The 20,583-nt window shown below is 34.0% G+C and overlaps 1 protein-coding gene across 4 annotated transcripts in view; it reads left to right on the top strand.

Moving 5' to 3' along the window:
• Positions 1-20,583, top strand: part of LOC132110391 (signal-induced proliferation-associated 1-like protein 2) — a 118,953-nt gene that overhangs the window by 82,959 nt on the left and 15,411 nt on the right. For 3 of the 4 annotated variants that reach the window (XM_059516955.1, XM_059516956.1, XM_059516958.1), the window contains exons 10-14: positions 7,024-7,251; positions 11,089-11,241; positions 12,289-12,398; positions 13,204-13,286; positions 18,068-18,474. In XM_059516955.1, coding sequence (XP_059372938.1) covers positions 7,024-7,251; positions 11,089-11,241; positions 12,289-12,398; positions 13,204-13,286; positions 18,068-18,474 — 981 coding nt within the window. The remainder of the gene's footprint in view (positions 1-7,023; positions 7,252-11,088; positions 11,242-12,288; positions 12,399-13,203; positions 13,287-18,067; positions 18,475-20,583) is intronic. The other variant, XM_059516957.1, reaches the window with a different exon arrangement.

The following is a 20,583-nucleotide window of genomic DNA, read 5'->3' as shown; positions in this document are numbered from 1 at the left end:
AAGTCCGAGTTTTGAGATCTCACTCCTATAAGCTGTTGAAACTACACTGCACTACACTGCGTGCACGTGTTGGTGTTGTTAGCGTGATGCCACTCTGGAGCTGGTTTGCTGTGAATGGACCGTCTGCACTAGGAAGCTCTTTAATAATAATAATATTTAATTTTAATGATATATTTAATTACATTTACTTTTATATTATTAGAATAAATTATTAAGATTGCAGTTATTGTAATAATAATAATCTTGATTTTTGCTATATATTTATATATTTTATTATTAAATATATTCTGAATAATAATACATAATTTATTTCATTATCATTATTATTATTTATGTGCATTTATTATTATTATTATTATTATATATAAAGAAATATATATACATGTGCTATCTCTTTCTTCGGGATTAGAATCTTACCATTCCAATTAGTGTGATGTTTGATCAGATTTCCTAAAGAAATTATCATATTATTTTATATTTTATTTTGGCTTTTCACACATAAAAAAAACTGAATGGTTTATTTATTTGCTCTTTCTGTTAATTATTTAACTGAGGCTAATTAGGTTAATTAAACAATTTGAACCCCATTCTGAACACTCACAAACATGCGTAAATCTGGAGGTTTGTTCTGTCGTCCCTGTATTTGTGCCTTTAGTATATTCATATCAGAAGTGAACACATGCTGATCGTATCCAAACATCGCTCTGTCAATGCAACAGGTCAGCAAATCCTCTTACAGTGATCTGTGATCATACAGTACGAGATCATCTGTTATCATACACAGAAGCATGTTTCCAGAGCAGAGCATCTCAATGTTATGATGACTCACCATCAAGGGTCCTGTATGTTCAAATAGTTGTCATTTAAACCAATTAAGAATGATCTATGAGTAACTCTCAATTGACTTATAAACCATAATGGATAACTGTATTTGTAAATTTTCTGAGTGAGTAAAAGTAGCTACTTCTGTGTGTCAGTGCAGTCAGGTGGTTGTCAGGGTGTCACTGTGCTGTTGCTAAGGTTCTGACTGATTTTAGAATGTTGATGTGTGGTTCCGAGTGGTTGCTAGGTGATGACTTGTTGTTGTTTTTCTGTATGGTCTGCTGAAAGCAATGTGGGACGCCAACATTAGAAATTTTAATCCTGGCAACAGAATCTGTGCATCAGAAATATCAGGAGAGTAAAAGTGCGGAGTGATTTAATAGTTTTTAAAGGAGTAGTTCACCAAGAAATTAATAATTGCTTAACATTTACTCACTATCAGGCCAACCTAGATGTAGATGAGATTATTTCTTCATCAAATTTGTAGAAATGTAGCATTGCATCACTTGTTCAGCAGTGGATGCTCTGCAGTGAATGGGTGCCGTCAGAATGAGAGTCCAAACAGCTGATAAACACATCACAATAATCCACAAGTAATCCACACCACTTCAGTCCAGCAGTTAATGTCTTGTGAAGCCAAAAGCTGCATGATTGAAAGAAACAAATCTATCATTGCGGCTTTTTTAACTTCAAACCATTGTTTCTTGCTAAAATATGAGTGCATAATCCATAATAACGCTTCCTCCAGTGAAGTCTTCAGATATAAATCAGGAGAGAAATCTCCACAGATCAAGCACCGTTTATGAGCCAAAACAGCTCTAAACAAATATATGGGAGGATTTTGATTTGAGACGGCAACAGGAGATGCACTTTTGGACAGCAGGAAGCGTTATTATGGATTATGGACTTGTATTTTGACCAGAAGTGAAGGTTTAAAGTTAAAAAGCCCTGATGATGGACTTGTTTCTTTCAAACACGCAGCTTTTGGCTTCACAAGACTGTTTTTACCAGCTGTTAGCTTTTGTCTTATCCAGATGTTAACTGATGAACTGGAGTTGTGTGGATTATTCTGATGTTTTAATCAGCTGTTTGGACTCTCATTCTGACGGCACCCATTCATATCCATTGCTGAGCAAGTGATGTAATGCTACATTTCTCCAAATTTAATGAACAAACAAACTCATCCACATCTTGGATGGCCTGATAGTGAGTAAATGTTCAGCAAGTATTAATTTCTTGGTGAACTATTCCTTTAAATGTGTGATTGGGAGGCACTAAAACAAAGATTTACTGTAGCACATTTGCTTTTTAAAACACAAGGTCATGGGTTTGATTTTCAGGGAATGCAAGAACTAATTAAATGCATGTACTTTCAATGCATATATATATATATGCAAGATGCTTTGAATAAAAACATCTGGCAAATGCATCACTGTAAATGTAATTGTAAGTGAAGTGCAGTTAAACAACCACAGAATATTTCTAGAATTGCCTGAACTCCAGATTTCATCACAGCGTCCAGCATGTATGGACTTCACACGCAGATAAACGTGAACTTTAAGGAAAGACTCGCAGTATAAACGGCCAGATTCTCATATACATCCGAGTCTCATGTTTCAGGACAGACGTCGAGGCGCAGAGCTTGGTAAGATTACAAACACTCGCTGATTAGTCTGAAAACCAAATATTTACCCGCTGTTTGCATTTTCAATCTGTGAGTGAGTCATTTTAAGTGTAGACACATCTGAAATGTTTCTCTTTTTCCCTCATTAGTGTGATATATGGGCGGCATGTTTAAAGATTCATATAGAAATGATGGAGAAGCTTGAGGACGGCGGGGTTATGGCCACATCCTGCTGCTTGAGTGTAAAGAAATAGATTTTCTGGGTTAGGATAATATTAGAGCTGTATTTCACCAGCTCAGACTGGATTCTGCACAACCATAAAAAGACATCTATGAGCTCTTTAAAATAAGAGGGGATGTAAAAACAGTGTATTAGATGGGAAAGTCCTTTTTTTTTTTGCTGAGGGAGGTTTGATTTCCCAGCCATACAAAGAAGCACTGTGATGTTACACTGATGGAATTTGATTATATACACTACCATCAAAAGTTTAGGCTTGGTACTATTTTTTTATGTTTTTGAAAGAAGTGTCTTCTGCTCATCAAGGCTTAATTTATTTCATCAAATATGCAGTAAAAACTGTAAAATTGTGAAATATTATTACAATTCAAAATAGCTGTATTTTATTTGAATATATTGTAAAATGTCATTTATTTCTGTGATCAAATCTGAATTTTCAGCATCGTTGCTCCAGTCTTCTGAAATCATTCTAATATAGTGATTTGCTGCTCAAGAAACATTTCTGATTATTATCAATGTTGGAAACAGTTGTGCTAATTTCTTTTGTGGAAACTGTAATGCATTTTAATTTTCAGGATTCTTTGATCAGTAGAAAGTTCAAAAATTTAATTTGAAATATTTAGTATCATTATAAATGCCTATACGGTCAACTTTTGATCAATTTACTTTTGATCAATTTTATCTTTGCTGAATAAATTGATTTCTAAAAATTTTTAAAAAAAATGTAAATCTTACCGACCCCAAATATTTAATGCATACAGTATGATCATAAATTTATATATTTACATTTTCATTTTAGATTTTTTTTACTTTCTACTTTTTATAATTTTTTTTTATTATTATTGCATTAATTATTATAGTTAAAATAAATTTATAATAATGTAATAATAGTTATAATAAACAAATCATAATTATAGTAGATATAGTATATATATATAATACATTTTTATTTAGATATTATTAGATTAAATTATATATTATTAAACAATTTATATATATATATATATATATATATTATTTTTGTTAATTTGATAAAATACATTAATACTTTAATTTGAATATCTAATGCAATTTTTTCAGGATCAGGAAATGTTGCATGTTCGATTTGGCCTTGTGTTGCCCATATAGCTAATTTTTCCATATGGTGTTTCACAAGCTATATAATGTCAATACTGTCAGTAGTGTCAGTACTGATCATTAATGCATTTTGCAGGCTCATTGGTATCTTACCTTTACATCCCACACTCATGTTTTCCATTATAACGGCGGTAGTGTGAGAGGATTGATCTTGGCGGGCCGCATTGGAAAACATCACTCTATAAATCAGAGCAGCGGTGCGAACGCTCCCGTAATGCATGAGCTCTCTGAAGAAAACTGGCCCTCAAAGTTTGCTTAACATGCTTTTTCTTGGCTAAAAACGCTAACGTTAGGAATAACTCTTGGTTCGACGTGTGGGATCAAGTGTGTTTCTAACACAACATTCTGAATCTGTAAGAGCTTCCACCAAAATGCAATTGGGTTCATGTTTCTCGGCACATTCACACGCTGTAGATTATTCTTCACATGTCAGCGCAGGTCAGAGGTTCCAGGTTTTGATGTGGAAAATGTGAATGTTTTGTTCTGTGTGGGAGTTGAAGTAAATAGTAGAAGTACAACATAAAAGTGTGGAAAAATACACACATTAGTTGCAGTTCAGTAGTTTGCGTTTCTTTTCAACTGGTTCTCATTATGTTGCGTCTGTGAGTGATGTACTGTAAATGCATTGATGCTGACTGACTTTTCAAACACATGAGCCAATGCTGTTAGCTGCGGCTATGTTTCAACAGCACGTCTGCATGCATTTGCATGTGCATTTTCCTTGATTTCTCCTCATTGATAAACACTTAAGAGTCATTTGAGTCCCAGAACTAAAGAGCCTTTCAAATCAGTCACCTCAACACACCACTGCATTCAACACCAAGAAAAAAAGTACTTTAAATGACTTACATTCTGGTCTGTTCATCACAAAAAGTTTTCATGTGACTTCTCTGTGCTTGAAATTAATATAATTTAAATACTGTAATCTAATAATAGTGTTATATATTATATAAAAAAAATATAAAAATTATATATACTTAGTATTACAAAAAAAATACACATAATAAATAAATATATATAATATACATATGACATATTATAAAAATGAAAGTTTTATAAATAAAACTTTGGAGGAAATATATAATTTTTATAATATGGGGTTAGTTATATTTCAGTAAATTCAATAATTTTTTTAAACATGACATTAAAGCAGTGTTATTTTAGCAACGAGATACTATTATAGTTTTTAGTGACATTTTGATTTTGTTTTAATTTTTTATATCTTCTGTTTTTAGTAATTTTGTTGTATTTTTATTAGTTTTTACAACTACATTATTGAAATTATTTCAGTTTAAGTTGTAATTATTTTACTTAAACTAGATGAAAATGAGTAATGTTGCCTTTGCAACTAACTGAAATAAAGTTAAATGTTATATATTTCAAGTAACAATTAATTTTTAATGGTTTTATTTTTATTTTTAGTGATATTTAACTTATAACAATACGTGCAGTTCTTTCAAAAAATAACTGCATATAATTTTATATATATAAATTTCCTCATTTTCACTTTTTCCCCCTCTTTTATTTTGCATTTTCGGAGATCAAAAACCTCATTATAAAATATCTTATTTGTTTTTCATAGAAGAGAGTCATACAGAATCTGAGCGACATGTGGTTGAGTAAATGATGACAGACTTTTCATTTATTCCTGATCTTTTTCTTAAATGTATTCCAGCAGGATTTCTGGGTAAAAGAAATCCCTTTGGAGGATGCTTTGCATTGCCGTTGCTCTTGCCGAGAGATCCTGCCAGAAAGTGTAGTGTAGCGTCTAGTGTCTCTGGCCTCGTGAGGGCAATCCAGAGGGCAATGGGGAAGTAGCTGATGAATGCAGCTCAATTTATAACACATTTCAGCCGATGCAGAGATCACATTGTCTGATTTTTGAGACTGTCTTCTGCATCTAATTGATACGAGCCTGTGGGCTGCTTATGCAAATAGAAGAGGAGAACGTTAACCCTTCACCTCAAGAGCTTCATGCAGACAATAGCTCCAGAGTTGTATTGAAGAAGTTTTTTTCTTTTTGTAGAGCAGACTGTTTTCATAACCCTCGGGCTCTTTTCTTTCAACCCCAAAACACACCTCAAACAGCTTCTCCATTTCTGTGTCTTCTAGTTCCCTTCTAGCACTCGTATCCACCTTATTTTTAGACGAAGAGTGGGAGTAACTTCCAGTGACATTCACTTCGTGTTTTTTAAACCTGTACAGAACATGTAAATATACTTCTACAGCAAATCTCAACTTCTTGCTTGCTTGTATCGCCACAAAAACATATGATCTGTATATGGTTGTATGTGGTTCAGTTTTTAAAGCTCAGGTGCTGGTTGCATAAACTGCTCAGACTACTGTTTTTTTTTTCTTTCTGCAAAACTGGTCATAACTTCTTAAAGTCAGTTAAATAAAAAGGTAGATAGTTCTTAAGACATAGTCTTAGGTTTTTTAACCCATGCATTTAAAAGTGAAAAACAAGAAGAAATGTAGATTTGATGCATCGTAAATGGATTGCAGTCCATCCAAGATCAGGATGTGTTTGTTTTGTTCATCAGGTTTGGAGAAATGTAGCATTGCATCAGTGTCTCATCAGTGGATGCTCTGCAGTGAATGGGTGCCGTCAGAATTAGAGTCCAAACAGCTGATAAAAACATCACAAAAATCCACACCACTCCAGTCCATCATTTAATGACTTGTAAAAAGAAAAGCTGTGTGTTTGTAAGAAACAAACCTATTGTGAAGACATTTTTATCTAAAATATGAGTTCATAATAACTCTTCTTCTAGTGAAAAAGTGTTCTTGTCTGACTCAGGAGAGAAATCTGCACAGATCAAGCACGCTTTACAAGTTCAAAACCACTAATATCTGACTAGATTATGATGTGAGAGACAACAGGAGAATGACTTTTTCGCTGGAGGAAGCCTTACTATGGATTATGGACTGATATTTTAAATTGAAATGATGGTTAAAGTTAAGTTAAAGCTTCTTAATGATGGATTTGTTTCTTTCAAACATGCAAACTGGAGTGATGTGCATCATTGTGATGTTTTTATTGTGATTCATATGTATATAACCCCCCCCCCCCTCCAAATATGTATGTATGTATATATATATATATATATATATATATATATATATATATATAGAGAGAGAGAGAGAGAGAGAAAAGCATCTTCTAAATGTCTGTTGATGTCAGTTCTGCTCTCTGTCTCAGGGGATGTTCAGAGCTCTACCGCATCCCTATGGTGGAGTATAAGCTGGACAGTGAAGGAACGCCCTGCGAGTACAAGACGCCCTTTAAGAGAAACACCACGTGGCACCGTGTGCCCACCAGCGGCCAGCCTCTTCCCGATCGCATGCCGTGCCAGCAGATCATCCAGCACGCTCAGACCGCCATCCCACGCAGCACCTCTTTCGACAGGAAGCTACCGGATGGACCCAGGTATCACTTCAGTTTGAGATGCATGCTTTCGCGTGTCTTTCCAAAGGTGTTTTTCTAAATGTAACTGTGAATGAAGCAGATGCATTCAGATCTCATGAACGAGGCAGAGCTCTGGGTGTTAGCATGCACGAAAAATTATTTGTAAGACTGGAACACAAAACCAGTCAAAAGAGACAATTTCTCGAAATTGAGATGCCTTTAGAAAATATCTTAAAATTGTGTGCAGAATTGCTTCTTGAATATATATATATATATATTATTTTAAGGATTTAAACTGAAAAATACGTTTGTTTGTTTTTTTTTTTGCATTGCACAAACCTGATTAACATAAAGGGAAAATGTATTCAAAGATGTGTAAATTGCAAAAAAAAAAAGTTTTGCAAACAGTTTCTGCGTGCACCAATAATTTACTCGCTGGTGGAAAGTGTTGTGTTGTATCTGCAGACACAGATCATCATGAATTCAGCTTCCTGTATTTGGTATGCAGGCGATATGCCTTTCAAACAGTGTTTGTTATAATGTGGTCATTTGTTCTTACTTGGAAACCCCTCGCGGCGTTGATGACCTTTCCCGGCTCCTCTATGAGACCGCATGTGGAGAGAGCTGTGTCACGCTTCAGTAATGCCACACCACTGGACTCTCTTATTAGTGATGCACTTATACTAACTATCACGTTTTCATGCACAAAGTCATATAATGTGTACCTTGAATGCAATGAAAAGTCACTTTGGATAAAAGCATCTTGTAAATACATAAATGCATGAATGTAAGATATTTACAGCCGTTAAAGGACTTCTTGCATGTTCAGGATCAGATGCTTTTGTTTTATGACTGGTGCTTTTATTGAGGCGATGTGTGAAGTGTGGATAGCTTGCAGTCAGTGAGGAATGCCCTTATGTTCAGAATAACATATTACTATAATACTTAATATATTTGTAGTATGCATACTGTGCACATCTTCTGAATGCATGGAAAACCCAGATGCAGGTTTGCCCACACGTCAAATAAATGCAGGAAAGAGTTAATTGCAATAACATATTTAACAGAAAACTAGGTTTCAATAATGTTTAAACTGTTTTTGAAGTCACGCTAAAGTTATTAAAAAGATTATATTGTTCATTTTTATGATCATATCTTTTTATTTTATTCATATTTAAGTCATGTTAAGTTTATTGTGATTTAATTTAGCATTGATGTATTGGTCCAATTAATAATTCAATAAATTAATATAGATCAATCAGTCAAATGTATTAATAAAATAATATTGACAGTTATTCTAAAATATTATTCATTATTCATTATTTATTTAATTTATATATTCTAATTTTATTTAATAATAATGTATTGGTCCAATTAATAATTCAATTAATATAAATCAGTCAATTAATAAAGTTAATTTTAATATTAATAAAGTAAAATGTTAATATTAATAAAGTCGTATTGATAATTTTTATCATATTAGTCAGTATAAGTTTTTTGATAATAAATAATTATCAAATATTTTGAGTATTTATTTATAATACTTGTTTATTTGTTTAGTTTAATTTAATTTAATTGACTACTGACCTAATTAATCATTTAATTAATATAAATAAATTTATAAAATTAGATATGATAATTATGATCAAATATTATTCAGTATCTGAATTAGTCATTAATTATTCAATTATTAGTCAATAAATTATTTAATTAAATTAATGAATTAACCAATAACATTAAATAATAATAATAACAATAATAAAAGTAATAATAATATGAATAATTGTAGTTTTAATCATATTTTTTATTTGTATTTTCATTCATTTTATTTATTTAATTTATTATTTATTTTATCATTTATTATTATTATTATATTGCTTGTTTCTTTGTTAAGCAGCTTGAGGAGCTGCATTTAAAAATACAATATTGAAAAAAAAAAAGTATTATTATTATTTCTATTGATTGGTTACAATAATTATGGGACCGTGTGTTGCCTAATTATCCATGGCTCTTTGCACAAATGTGCTTTATTTTATTTCATGATTTCTTTTTTCTCAGCATTGATGATAATGTCATGGTAGACAAAGTAATGGTTAATGTAGCATGAACTCTCCTGCTCTTCAAGCTCTTCTGGTTTAGATGTCATCAATTCAATTCAAGTTTATTTGTATAGAGCTTTTTACGATACAAATCATTGCAAAGCAACTTTACAGAAAATTAAGTTTCTACAATATTTAGTTGTAGTAGCTTATAAGTGGTGACTGTCAGATTGTGCACGTATGACAGGAATTTTCAGAAAAATTAATACAAGATGTAGTCAGCCAGACGATGAACAATTATTATATGAAGCAATTATTATATGATGCAATCACACTTGCAGCAATATTTGTTAGTTCTGTTTGTTGATTCAGGGTTAGCATCATGTGGGGTCCTTTGAGGGGTCAGCATCATCTCTTCTCAGGTGTTCTGGATCCAGACTGGAGCTTGTGTAAATCCTAGTTACGCAAAACAGAGAAACAAACAGAGACATCATTAGCATAGCTGCTGTTCCAACAAAGTCAAATTTATGAGTTTAACCCAAACTAAAGAATAAGAATGCGCATTTGAGACAACTGCAGTCACATATTATGAGATGCATTATTTGAATGCTTGGCGAAAGAGATGTGTTTTTAATCTGGATTTAAACAGAGACAGTGTCTGAACCCCGAACATTATCAGGAAGACTATTCCAGAGTTTGGGAGCCAAATGCGAAAATGTCTACCTCCTTTAGTGGACTTTGCTATCCTAGGAACTACCAAAAGTCCAGCGTTTTGTGACCTTAGGGAGCGTGATGGGTTGTAGCGTGGTAGAAAGCTAGTTAGGTACGCAGGAGCTAAACCATTTAGGGCCTTATAGGTAAGTAATGATAATTTGTAACTGATACGGAACTTAATAGGTAGCCAGTGCAGAGACTGTAAAATTGGGGTAATATGATCATATTTTCTTGACCTGGTAAGGACTCTAGCTGCTGCATTTTGGACTACTTGTAGCTTGTTTATTGAAGAAGCAGGACAACCACCTAGAAGTGCATTACAATAGTCCAGTCTAGAGGTCATAAATGCATGAACTAGCTTTTCTGCATCAGAAACAGGTAACATGTTTCGTAGCTTGGTTTCTAAGATGGAAGAATGCAGTTTTTGTAACATGGGAAATATGATTTTCAAAAGACAAGTTGCTGTCTAATATAACACCCAGATTTTTGACTGTAGAGAAAGTAACAGTACATCAATCTAGTTGCACACTGTAGTCTACTGTGTACTGTCTTATCCGAAATTAATAAGAGAAAATTATTGGTCATCCAATCTTTTACATTTTTAACACACTCTGTTAGCTTAGATAATTGGGAAGTTTCATCTGGTCTCGTTGAGATATATAGCTGAGTATCATCAGCATAACAGTGGAAACTAATCCCTTTTTTTCTAATAATATTACCAAGGGGCAACATGTATACTGAAAATAGAAGGGGACCTAGGACGGATCCTTGTGGCACTCCATATTTTACTGGTGATAAATTAGATGACTCCCCATTTTGAAATAAACAAAATGCTAGTGATAGGACAGGTAGGATCTAAACCATCTTAGAGCCTGCCCTTGAACACCTGTATAGGTTTGTAATCGATCTATGAGTATGTCATGATCTATGGTGTCAAACACAGCACTAAGATCAATTAAAACTAGCAATGAGATCGTCATCTGATGCTGCTCTCTTGACTCTCTCTGATCCATGGTTCGTACGTTACGCTGAAATCTCTGCTGTTGTCACACTCCTCTGGATCTGAATGGAAAGCCATCTGCTCTGTCTGTTTCTCTCGCTGCAGGAGCGTTCAGGATGTTGAGAAGCCTCTGATCTCGTCCTGCAGTAAAGGAGACGCGTCCCAACACTACCGCAGCTCACCCAGTAACCAGTCGTCCTCCAGCGACCCGGGACCCTGCGCAAGCGCCAGCTGGAACCAACAGCCAGGATACGACGGGTAACACACTCACAGAGAATCATTCCATAACATTTATATATATATATATATAATATATATATGTATATATATATGTGTGTGTGTGTGTGTGTGTGTGTGTGTGTGTGTGTATGTGTGTTATTGGAGAGAGAGAGAGAGAGAGAGAGGTATGTGATCCTGGACCACAAAACCAGTCTTAAGTGGATTATACATCATCTGATAATTGAATAAATAAGCTTTCCATTGATGTATGGTTTGTTAGGAGGACAATATTTGGTCGAGATACAACTATTTGAAAATCTGGAATCTGAAGGGGCAAAAAAATCTAAATATTAAGAAAATATCCTATCCTAAGTTGTCCAAATGATTTCTTAGCAAAGCATATCACTAATCAAAAATTAAGTTTTGATATATTTACGGTAAGAAATTTACAAAATATCTCCATGAACATGATATCTACTTTGATGATTTTTGGCATAAAAGAAAAATCAATCATTTCGACCCATTAAATGTTTTTTTTTGGCTATTGCTACAAATGGGTCACAAATAATTAATAATATTATATTGATAATTTTTATTAGCAAATATTTTTTAGTATTTAGTAATTTGTCAAGTTTATTTATCATAGTTTAATTTAGCATTAATGAAAATTTATCCAATGAAAAGCTCAATTAATATAAATCAGTAAATTATTAAAATTATACTGATAATTTTTATATTGGTTCAATTCATATCTGACATAGATTGATTTGGGTTTTTAGAAATTAATTCATAAGAATCCTGATTAATGTCCAGACAAACTAACTGGTAATTTAGTAATTTATTAAAAGTGATTAGTCCTCAATTTAAAGTCAGCCCTAAACATTAATTTCACACGTTTTGTCCAGTATTGACAAAACCTTCCTTCCTTCATGCATTTTATTACCAGACTTTGTTGAATTTTGATTCATCTCCAATGTTTCTTAATTCTCATAATCAATCCAATCAAGACTGACGGTAAAGAAAAGTCTGATTGGAGTCATTGTGGTCGACCCCTTGAGTCTGAACAATCACCGGTCTCGTCCGCAGGAGTCAGTCTCCTGTGCTACACGAGCGCTCGGCTGAAGCCCAGGGCATGCTGGGAGACGGGGAGATGCTGAGGGAGAGAGAGCCGACTCTCGAGAGGACACGCTCTGCAGGTGCCATTCACACATTTACACTGATCTTTCCCACCGGTGAAGGTCAGGTAGACATTAGCTACTGGACTGAAAATATACTTCAAACTGCATATTTTCTCATGCAGCCCTAGTTATTATAGTCAGTCTGATTTTTAGAATAGAGTATTATATTTGTACACTACCAGTCAAAAGTAGATTTTTAATGATTTAAAATTCAAATATTTTTATTATATAAAATACTGCTTTCTATGTGAATATTTGTTAAATTATAATTTATTCCTCTGATCAAAGTTGTATTTTCAGCATCATAACTCCAGTCTTCAGTGTCACATGATCTTCAGAAATCATTCTAATATACTGATTTGCCACTTAAAAAAGATTAATTGTTATTATTATTTTGAGTATATTTTAATCAGGATTCTTTGGTAAAAAAGAAAGATCCAAAGATCAATATTTATTTGGAATAGAAATTTTTTGTAACATTATAAACTGAGCTTGGAGTCGTTATAAAATATTTGATGATAAAGACATTTATAATGTTACAAAAGATTTATATTTCAGATAAATGCTGTTCTTTTGAACTTTCTGTTCATCAGAGAATCCTGAAAAAATTCTATTTGTTTGCTGTTTTCAACATAATAATAATAATAATAATAATAATAAATGTTTCTTGAGCAGCAAAGCAGCATATTAGAATGATTTCTGAAGAATCATGTGACACTGAAGACTGCAGTAAATATGCTGGAAATTCAGCTTTGAAATCACAGGAATAAATGACATGAATAATTATAAAACAATGAAACAGAGACAGTCTGTTTCTTCACAGAGGCGAAGTGGCACGTCCCTTCCACCAAGATCCTCAACTCTTTGAAGGAAAGAGGCAAGGATTCGCCAAACAAGTTGACACGGGTAAGACTATTCCCATTTAACACTCATGTAGAGTAGAAGTCATGGCAAGAGCCATACATCAGCCCAAGCATTAAATACCATTAAACTTTGTATAAACCCTCCACCGTGTTTGCTAATAGGTTTATGAATCTTTAAATAATATTGCACTCATAATCACTTATTATAATTAACTAAACCTTTAAGCAAAACAATACAATTAAATTAAAATATATTTTTTTAAAAATGTAATGTTTTTGTATCTACTAGTTGCCAAATTTTTCATTTAGTTTAAACTAATAAAAATTACAAAGAAAAATATTTTACTTGAAAATACAACAATAAAAACTAAATATGGAAGTATTACAATAATTAGAAAGCATTATAATCATTATTTTCTATATAAAAAATGCCAATAACATTTTATATCCAGGCTTTCCAAGGCTGAGGGACGAAAAAATAAATAAACATTTGTTATTCACCTAATTTTATTTATATATTTCGATTTTTATCTGCTTTAGCTTATTTGAATGCTTCTTTTGTATTATATAAATCATTAGTTAAGGACCACTGGCACAAAATCAGTATGAATTAATAAAGCCACAAATCTAACCCTTAAAATCATATTGTTTGATGGTAATTTTGAATCAAGGATGTCGATTCAGGAACATCTCCTATTTGGCAAAATCATGCTTGTCCTACACACAGCCGTATAGAAGCTTATGAGGTCTGGTTCATTTAAAGGACAGAAGAGCGCTGACAAAATGTGCTTTATTTATATTTCAGTTGGTTAGTGGCTAGCCATCAGGAGGCATTTGTTTATATATGCAACTTTATGTTTATAAATACTGGAGGAATTCATAATATGGGAATTCCCTTCAGTGTCATGATATGTTTTATGTGGTGAGCCAGATTTACACTTCACATATGAACCATATAATCAGGTGGCATAAGTGAAAGCATAGGCTTGGGAAACTTCTCCAGCTCGACTTTATGGTTCATAAAGTGTACACTGAAAGTATAGATGTGACAAACACTCAGACGGAGGCACACGAGGCCCGTAGTGCTGCTGTCAGGTTGCATGTGCATCAGTGTGATGAATGAATGCTGATAAGGTCAGTCTGCCCTTGGTGCTGTTATCAGGGACACACTCGCGTTCGTCTGTCTCTCTCTCACCTTTGATGTGAGTTATATCCAATATCTCACACTGCCTGTTCCTATAATAGCATCTGACCACCGGCATCCAGCTGAAAGTAAATTATGATCGTTTGGTGCAAGACAGTGGGGTCTAGAAACAACAGGCTCCTGTAATACATATATAGTATAGTATAAGCTGTCTTCCAAAACCTAGTACACTGCCTTGCTGAAATGATCTTCATACTGTAAGTGACTGGATAATAATCTTCATATGCGGCATCTCTGCTATTGAGTCTGGTTTTAGTTAATAGTGAGATGCCTTATAAGCATAAAAAATTACCTAGTGCACAAAAATACAGAGTAAAATATCTATACTTTTGAAATACTGTAATGTGTGTGTGTGTGTGTGTGTGTGTGTGTGTGTGTGTGTGTGTATTTATATATATATTAGGGGTGTAACGGTACGCAAAAATCACGGTTCAGTACGTACCTCGGTTTTAAAGTCACGGTTCAGTTCAGTAAGGGAAAGAAATGCAAACATTAAACTGCAGGTTGTTTATTACTATAAATTGTTTTAACAATTTGTTTACACTTTTTTAAAACATATTATATATATATATATATATATATATATATATATATATATATATATATATATATATATATATATATATATATATATATATATATATATAAAATAAAAAAGAAGAAGAAATAAAATACTGCTGCAAAGTTCTCCACTAAATAAAATACTCTCAGTCTCAAACCAATATCATATAATAAAATATAATGAAAAATATAAATAAATAACTATGATTACAGTGCAGCATTACCAATCCCAGCTTGTAGGCCTGCTCATATAAAAAATATATATATATATAAAAAAAAATATATATATATATATATTTTAACTTTTCCAAAGTGTAAACTTTAGCATCAACAGTTTCAGTTTTTAGACTTGCTCAGATTTCGTTATAGTGTTCTCGCCCGGGAATTAAGAGCAAAGGTCTGTTTAAATGCAGACGGGAGCTGCATTTGAATTACGGTTGTTTTTTTCCTAGTTGTAGTGATGTTCACACTCGCGTGATGTCTTTTGAAAACCTTAGAATCAGCTGCAGGGTGGGATTTGCGCTGAACGCGCATATATATATATATATATATGCGCGTTCAGCGCAAATCCCAAAAACAAGTGTTTTTATGATTTTTATATCATATTTTGTAATATTTGTAATGTTTTATTTTTGTACTATGATTTTATATTCTCATCCAATTTTTTGAAGAGGCACTGCCTCCCTTGTAGAGGCCTGCGAGCCCGTCAGGTCCCAGGTCTCTCCTTTTATTGTGCCCATATACATGCAGAGGACACATAGGCAACTGTATGAAATACTGTTTTAATGATTATAGACTATTATAAATATTATACATCGTCTACGCAATGATATGCACACGCATTAGCATACAGGTAACAGTTGACCAATGACCATGCAGAGCATCAGGGAGAAGTTGGACTGTGGGGAGTTTTAATTTGATTACCACGACAAACAACAAGCCATTTGGTCATGTGCAGTGCTTGCCATCTCCTCTTTAGATGCACCTTTAAGAAATGCATCTATACTAATTATGATTATAATAAAATATTTTTTTTATATATATGTTTTATTTTAAGTACTAATTTAAAGCTTTCTATAGATATATTTATCATGTCTGTGAGGCATGTATTCGCAGAGTTTTGGTGCATTTTTGTGAAGCGCTCCTATTCAAGACCAGACTGCAATAAGCATGTTTGTTTTCTTTATTTTATAAAAGCACAATGTTTTATTGATATTGTAAGTGAACAAAAATAAAAATAGACCCTTTACAGTTACGAATGATGAATTACTCTTACCTTATGAGCAAAAATTATGGAGTATCTACGGAATTCTGATAAGCTGTCAGATACGGGCCGGGCACAGGCCTGAGCGTCTCGGGCCAGGACTGGGTTTGTGCCTAAATTTGAGGCAGTTTGTGGTTTTTAATCATGCTACTTTGTAACAAAAACAAAAAGAAATAATTATTTATTTTAAAGAAATAAATTTACAGATAATGTCTTCATTTCATTTCATTTAAGACCACATCAAATGTCATATCAAATCAGTTTTTACACCATTTTACTAAAACCTATTCCAAAGCTTATTCCTCTGGCATGTTCTCTAATACTTTTCTCAGTTGCTATGAAGACGTTAAGATCCTGTGGATGTATAATCTACAGAAAATGGTTTGTGTGTCTGTAATGAAGAGCTATAGGCGGTTTGTATCTGTGCAGTCTTTTAACAAATATGGAAAACCATGAAAGATTAAAGGACCTTTCATTATCCACGTTAATTGGAATGAGTTTTACAGCAGCATTAATGAGTTTGTTGGATCCTTTCATGGCAGTCTGTATGAAAGCAGGTTTAAAGTCAGGATCAGTCTCATAATTATTGTGTGTTTGCCTTCTACCATCTGTATCAATAACTTACAAACCTTTTCATCTCTAACATGGTCTCTAATGTCTGTTGCATTGTGTAAAAAGCTGCTGTCCATCTCTGGTGAGCAGTACACGGCTCTGCTCTCTTGATTTATTACGCCTATTGTCTGCGCACTAATTAATGAATACAGCACAATGTATTTGCATACATTATCAGTCACAGAATTATTCATTAGCTCACAGTAATTATTTTTGCTGGTCTTTGCAGTGTGCAGTTGTACATTTAAATTGGCCTGATATTAGTTTGGACTAAAGAAGTTGTCACATGACAGAATATGACAGCAGATACGGCCTCTTTTCCATCTGCTAATTGGAATTATAGATCATACAATAAATGTCATGTAGATAATGGGATGATATGTATTATGTTGCAATGAGCTAGTTTTTTTTCTTTTATATAATGTGTAAACCCACATCTTAGCTGTAATGCATGTGCTATGAAACACCGAACCTTGTGACTTATGCTTATATATATGTGTGTGTGTGTGTATTTTATTATGCATATTATATACAGGTATATATATATATATATACACACACACACACACAGTACTGTGAAAAAGTCTTAGGCCAATTGTATTTTCACCAACAAAAAATGGTTTTAAGTCAGTTATTTCTTTCTTTTGCTGTTGTGTGTCAGTAGTAAATATCAGTTTTCATTTCCAAACATTATTTTTGCATTAAATGTAATAATCCAGTGAGGGTCTGATAGCAGCCAGTGCTCCACACAGAGATCTGATCTGATCATTATCAGTCTGTCTGGAATAACATGAAGAAACAGAACAAACTGATAAAGACTCAATCCAGAAGAACTGTGGCAATGTCTCCAGAATGCTTCAAGAAACCTGCAAAGCTAGGCACTTGTGTAAAAATGTTGTAAAGTGAGGTTGCCGTCAAAAATAATGCCATAATTAGATTTTATGAATTAACTTTTATTAACTTCAATAAATTAAATCAACATTTGGTGTGACCACACTATGAGTTAAAAAAAAGCTTTTGTCCTATGTGTATATAAATATAAATATATGTGGTTCTTGCCCATGTAAATAATGTGTATTCTGGGTGGTTTTTAGATTGTTGCTATAAAAGATAGCAAACATGCTGTAGTAAATGTCTTGCCAGTTCCCCATTATATGTTCTGTTTGTATCTGTTGTCCTCCAGCAGGGTGGCGATAAGAGCTCCAGCCACTCCAGCAGTAACACTCTGTCCAGCAACGCCTCCAGCAGTAACAGTGATGAGAAACACTTCGGCTCCGGGGACCTGATGGATCCAGAGATGCTGGGTCTCACCTACATCAAAGGAGCCTCCACAGACAGCGGCATTGACACGGCACCCTGTAGCATGACCCCGGGGGTCGCCAGTGCGTCTGTGGCCCGCGTCATTCTCCAGGGCCGTGGGGCGTCTGATCCGGGACACCCTTGGACACCGGAGCTGACAGAAGAAGGGTCCACGGAGGAGGACCACGGCAGGTTGTACCTTCCTCAGAGCTACGGCGCGGCTCTGGCCACCGGACACACGCCTGAGGATGGGAGTATGGGAGACCTGAGCGAGATCTCATCTCATTCTAGGTGAGCAAAAGAGAGAGAACTGATGTTTATGAGAATATAAGTAGGTCAGATTTGTAGATTTGCATATTTGTTTCCTGGTTGTTTATGTTGGGATTATGTTTTTGCCAACATTATTGATTTGTCTACTGGCTAGATTTCCAAAATGTGCACTTCTTAGTCTGCAATCAGTTATTGTTTATAAATAGGTGCATATTCTTCAGTTACACACAAACAAACATACAATTAATAAAGTGCATTGCCTGTCTAGACATTTTACATATCCAGCTGTGTGTATTCACTTGGAGAGAGAGGAATGCTCCAGGGGTTTTACATCTAAATAGCTAACACTGACATGCTGTGCTCATTTTGAAAGTTCAGAAAGTTCGGGGTCATAAAGATCATTTTTCAAAAAAGTATCTTCTGCTTTCCAAGGCTGCATTTATTTAGTCAAAAGTACAGTAAAAACATTAATATTGTGCAATATTATTACAGTTCCAAATAACTGTTTTCTATTTGGATATATTGTAAAATGTAATTTATTTCTGTGATGTGCAGCTGTATTTTCAGCATCATTACTCCAGTCTTCAATGTCACCTGATCTTAAGAAATCATTCTAATATACTGATTTGCTGATCAAGATTTTTTTATTATTATTATCAATGTTGAAAACAATTTGTTGCTACAGATTTTTTTTGGAAAACGCCAGGATTGCTTGATGAATAGAAAGTTCAAAAGAACAGCATTTATTTGAAATAGAAATCTTTTGTTATGTCTTTAATGTCATTTTCGAATGTAATGCATCCTTGATGAATAAAAGTATTATTAGTAGTATTTCTTTGACAAAAAAAAATCTTACTGACCCCAAATGTTTGAATGGTAGAGAGTATCCGAAGCACTTGGGTTGCACAGCTGAAAAATTATTTCCAGTGATTCCAGGCCAATTGAGCTTGCTTCCAATTGCAATCTCTTTTTTGCATCATGGAAAAGAAAGTTATATTGTCTTAATTTGCATTGAATATATAATTTGCATTGTACAGAGTGATCATATGAGTTGTGCAATTGAGATAGCATGGCATAACAGAAAATGTTTTTAAAGGGAAGAAATAGCTGGCTTTGTGTATAGCACTTAAATGTAGAAATATAGGGTTATTTTCCTTCTATAGAGTGAAACGGTGCTTTGTTTTTGCACTGCAGAGCAATTCAGGAAAATTGTCAAATTACCTTCTGTTATGTTCAGAATGTTCTCATGTTCTTTGGAACCAACTGTCTTCAAATGCATGGATATGTGAGGTTTCAAAAGAACACAACTTTAAGGAGAATTATTAGAGCTTCTCATGTCGACTAAACCCTTGTGAGCATAGACCGTTACATAAAAGGCAGAAAAATGGCAAGAAGTCTCTTAGAGGTGGACCGGAGAGAACAGCAGCTGTCATGTTGTTGTAGAAAGGTCAGGGTCCTGCACATAGGCATGTTGTCAGTTCTAATGTGTATGTTTTTGAGTTCATGTTTGTCTTGTGGATGTATTTCAAAAGATGCCCGAACAGAGTGCTATAGATGCAGAATTCCCCCGCTGTCTCCTAAACGGAAGGCCAAGGGGTCATTCCTAGAAACAGTCTGCATTGTATCGCTATTGATCTAATCACTTTAAAGATGTTTTCAGACCTGTAATGTATGGTTGACACTGTGCCGAAATCTTCTGACCCTGCCAGAAGTTCGTTTAAGGTAAAATTAGATCGCAATGGCCAAAACATCGGCTGTAGGTGAACATGTCAAATCAGTGATCAAAGACTACAGATTTTAGACTAGAACTATAGGGATCTTTTAGGATTTTCTAAATTTGTCTCAGACGACCAAATCGTGGCCAAAATCGCACGGTGTTAGCCGGGCTTAAGGAGAAAAAAAAAGCACTAGGTTCCGAAAACGAATGCACCATCTGAGCCAGATGTGAAAACTCCCTAAATATGCCACTGGGAACCATTTGCATAGTTATTTCCCTTCTTTGTCTAACCACTGGTGCTTAAATTAAACAGCACCGGAAATAATTTCATGTTGTTTTGATGGCCATTGGCTCCCACCACTCCGGCAGCCCCTTACCCCACAGCTTCAAGAACATGTTCTCTCTAGAACCTT

The sequence above is a fragment of the Carassius carassius genome, chromosome 30, assembly GCF_963082965.1.
Source record: "Carassius carassius chromosome 30, fCarCar2.1, whole genome shotgun sequence".
In the NCBI taxonomy this organism is placed as follows: domain Eukaryota; kingdom Metazoa; phylum Chordata; class Actinopteri; order Cypriniformes; family Cyprinidae; genus Carassius; species Carassius carassius.
Note: the sequence above shows the minus strand (reverse complement) of the source record. Positions and strands in the feature narration are given on the sequence as shown.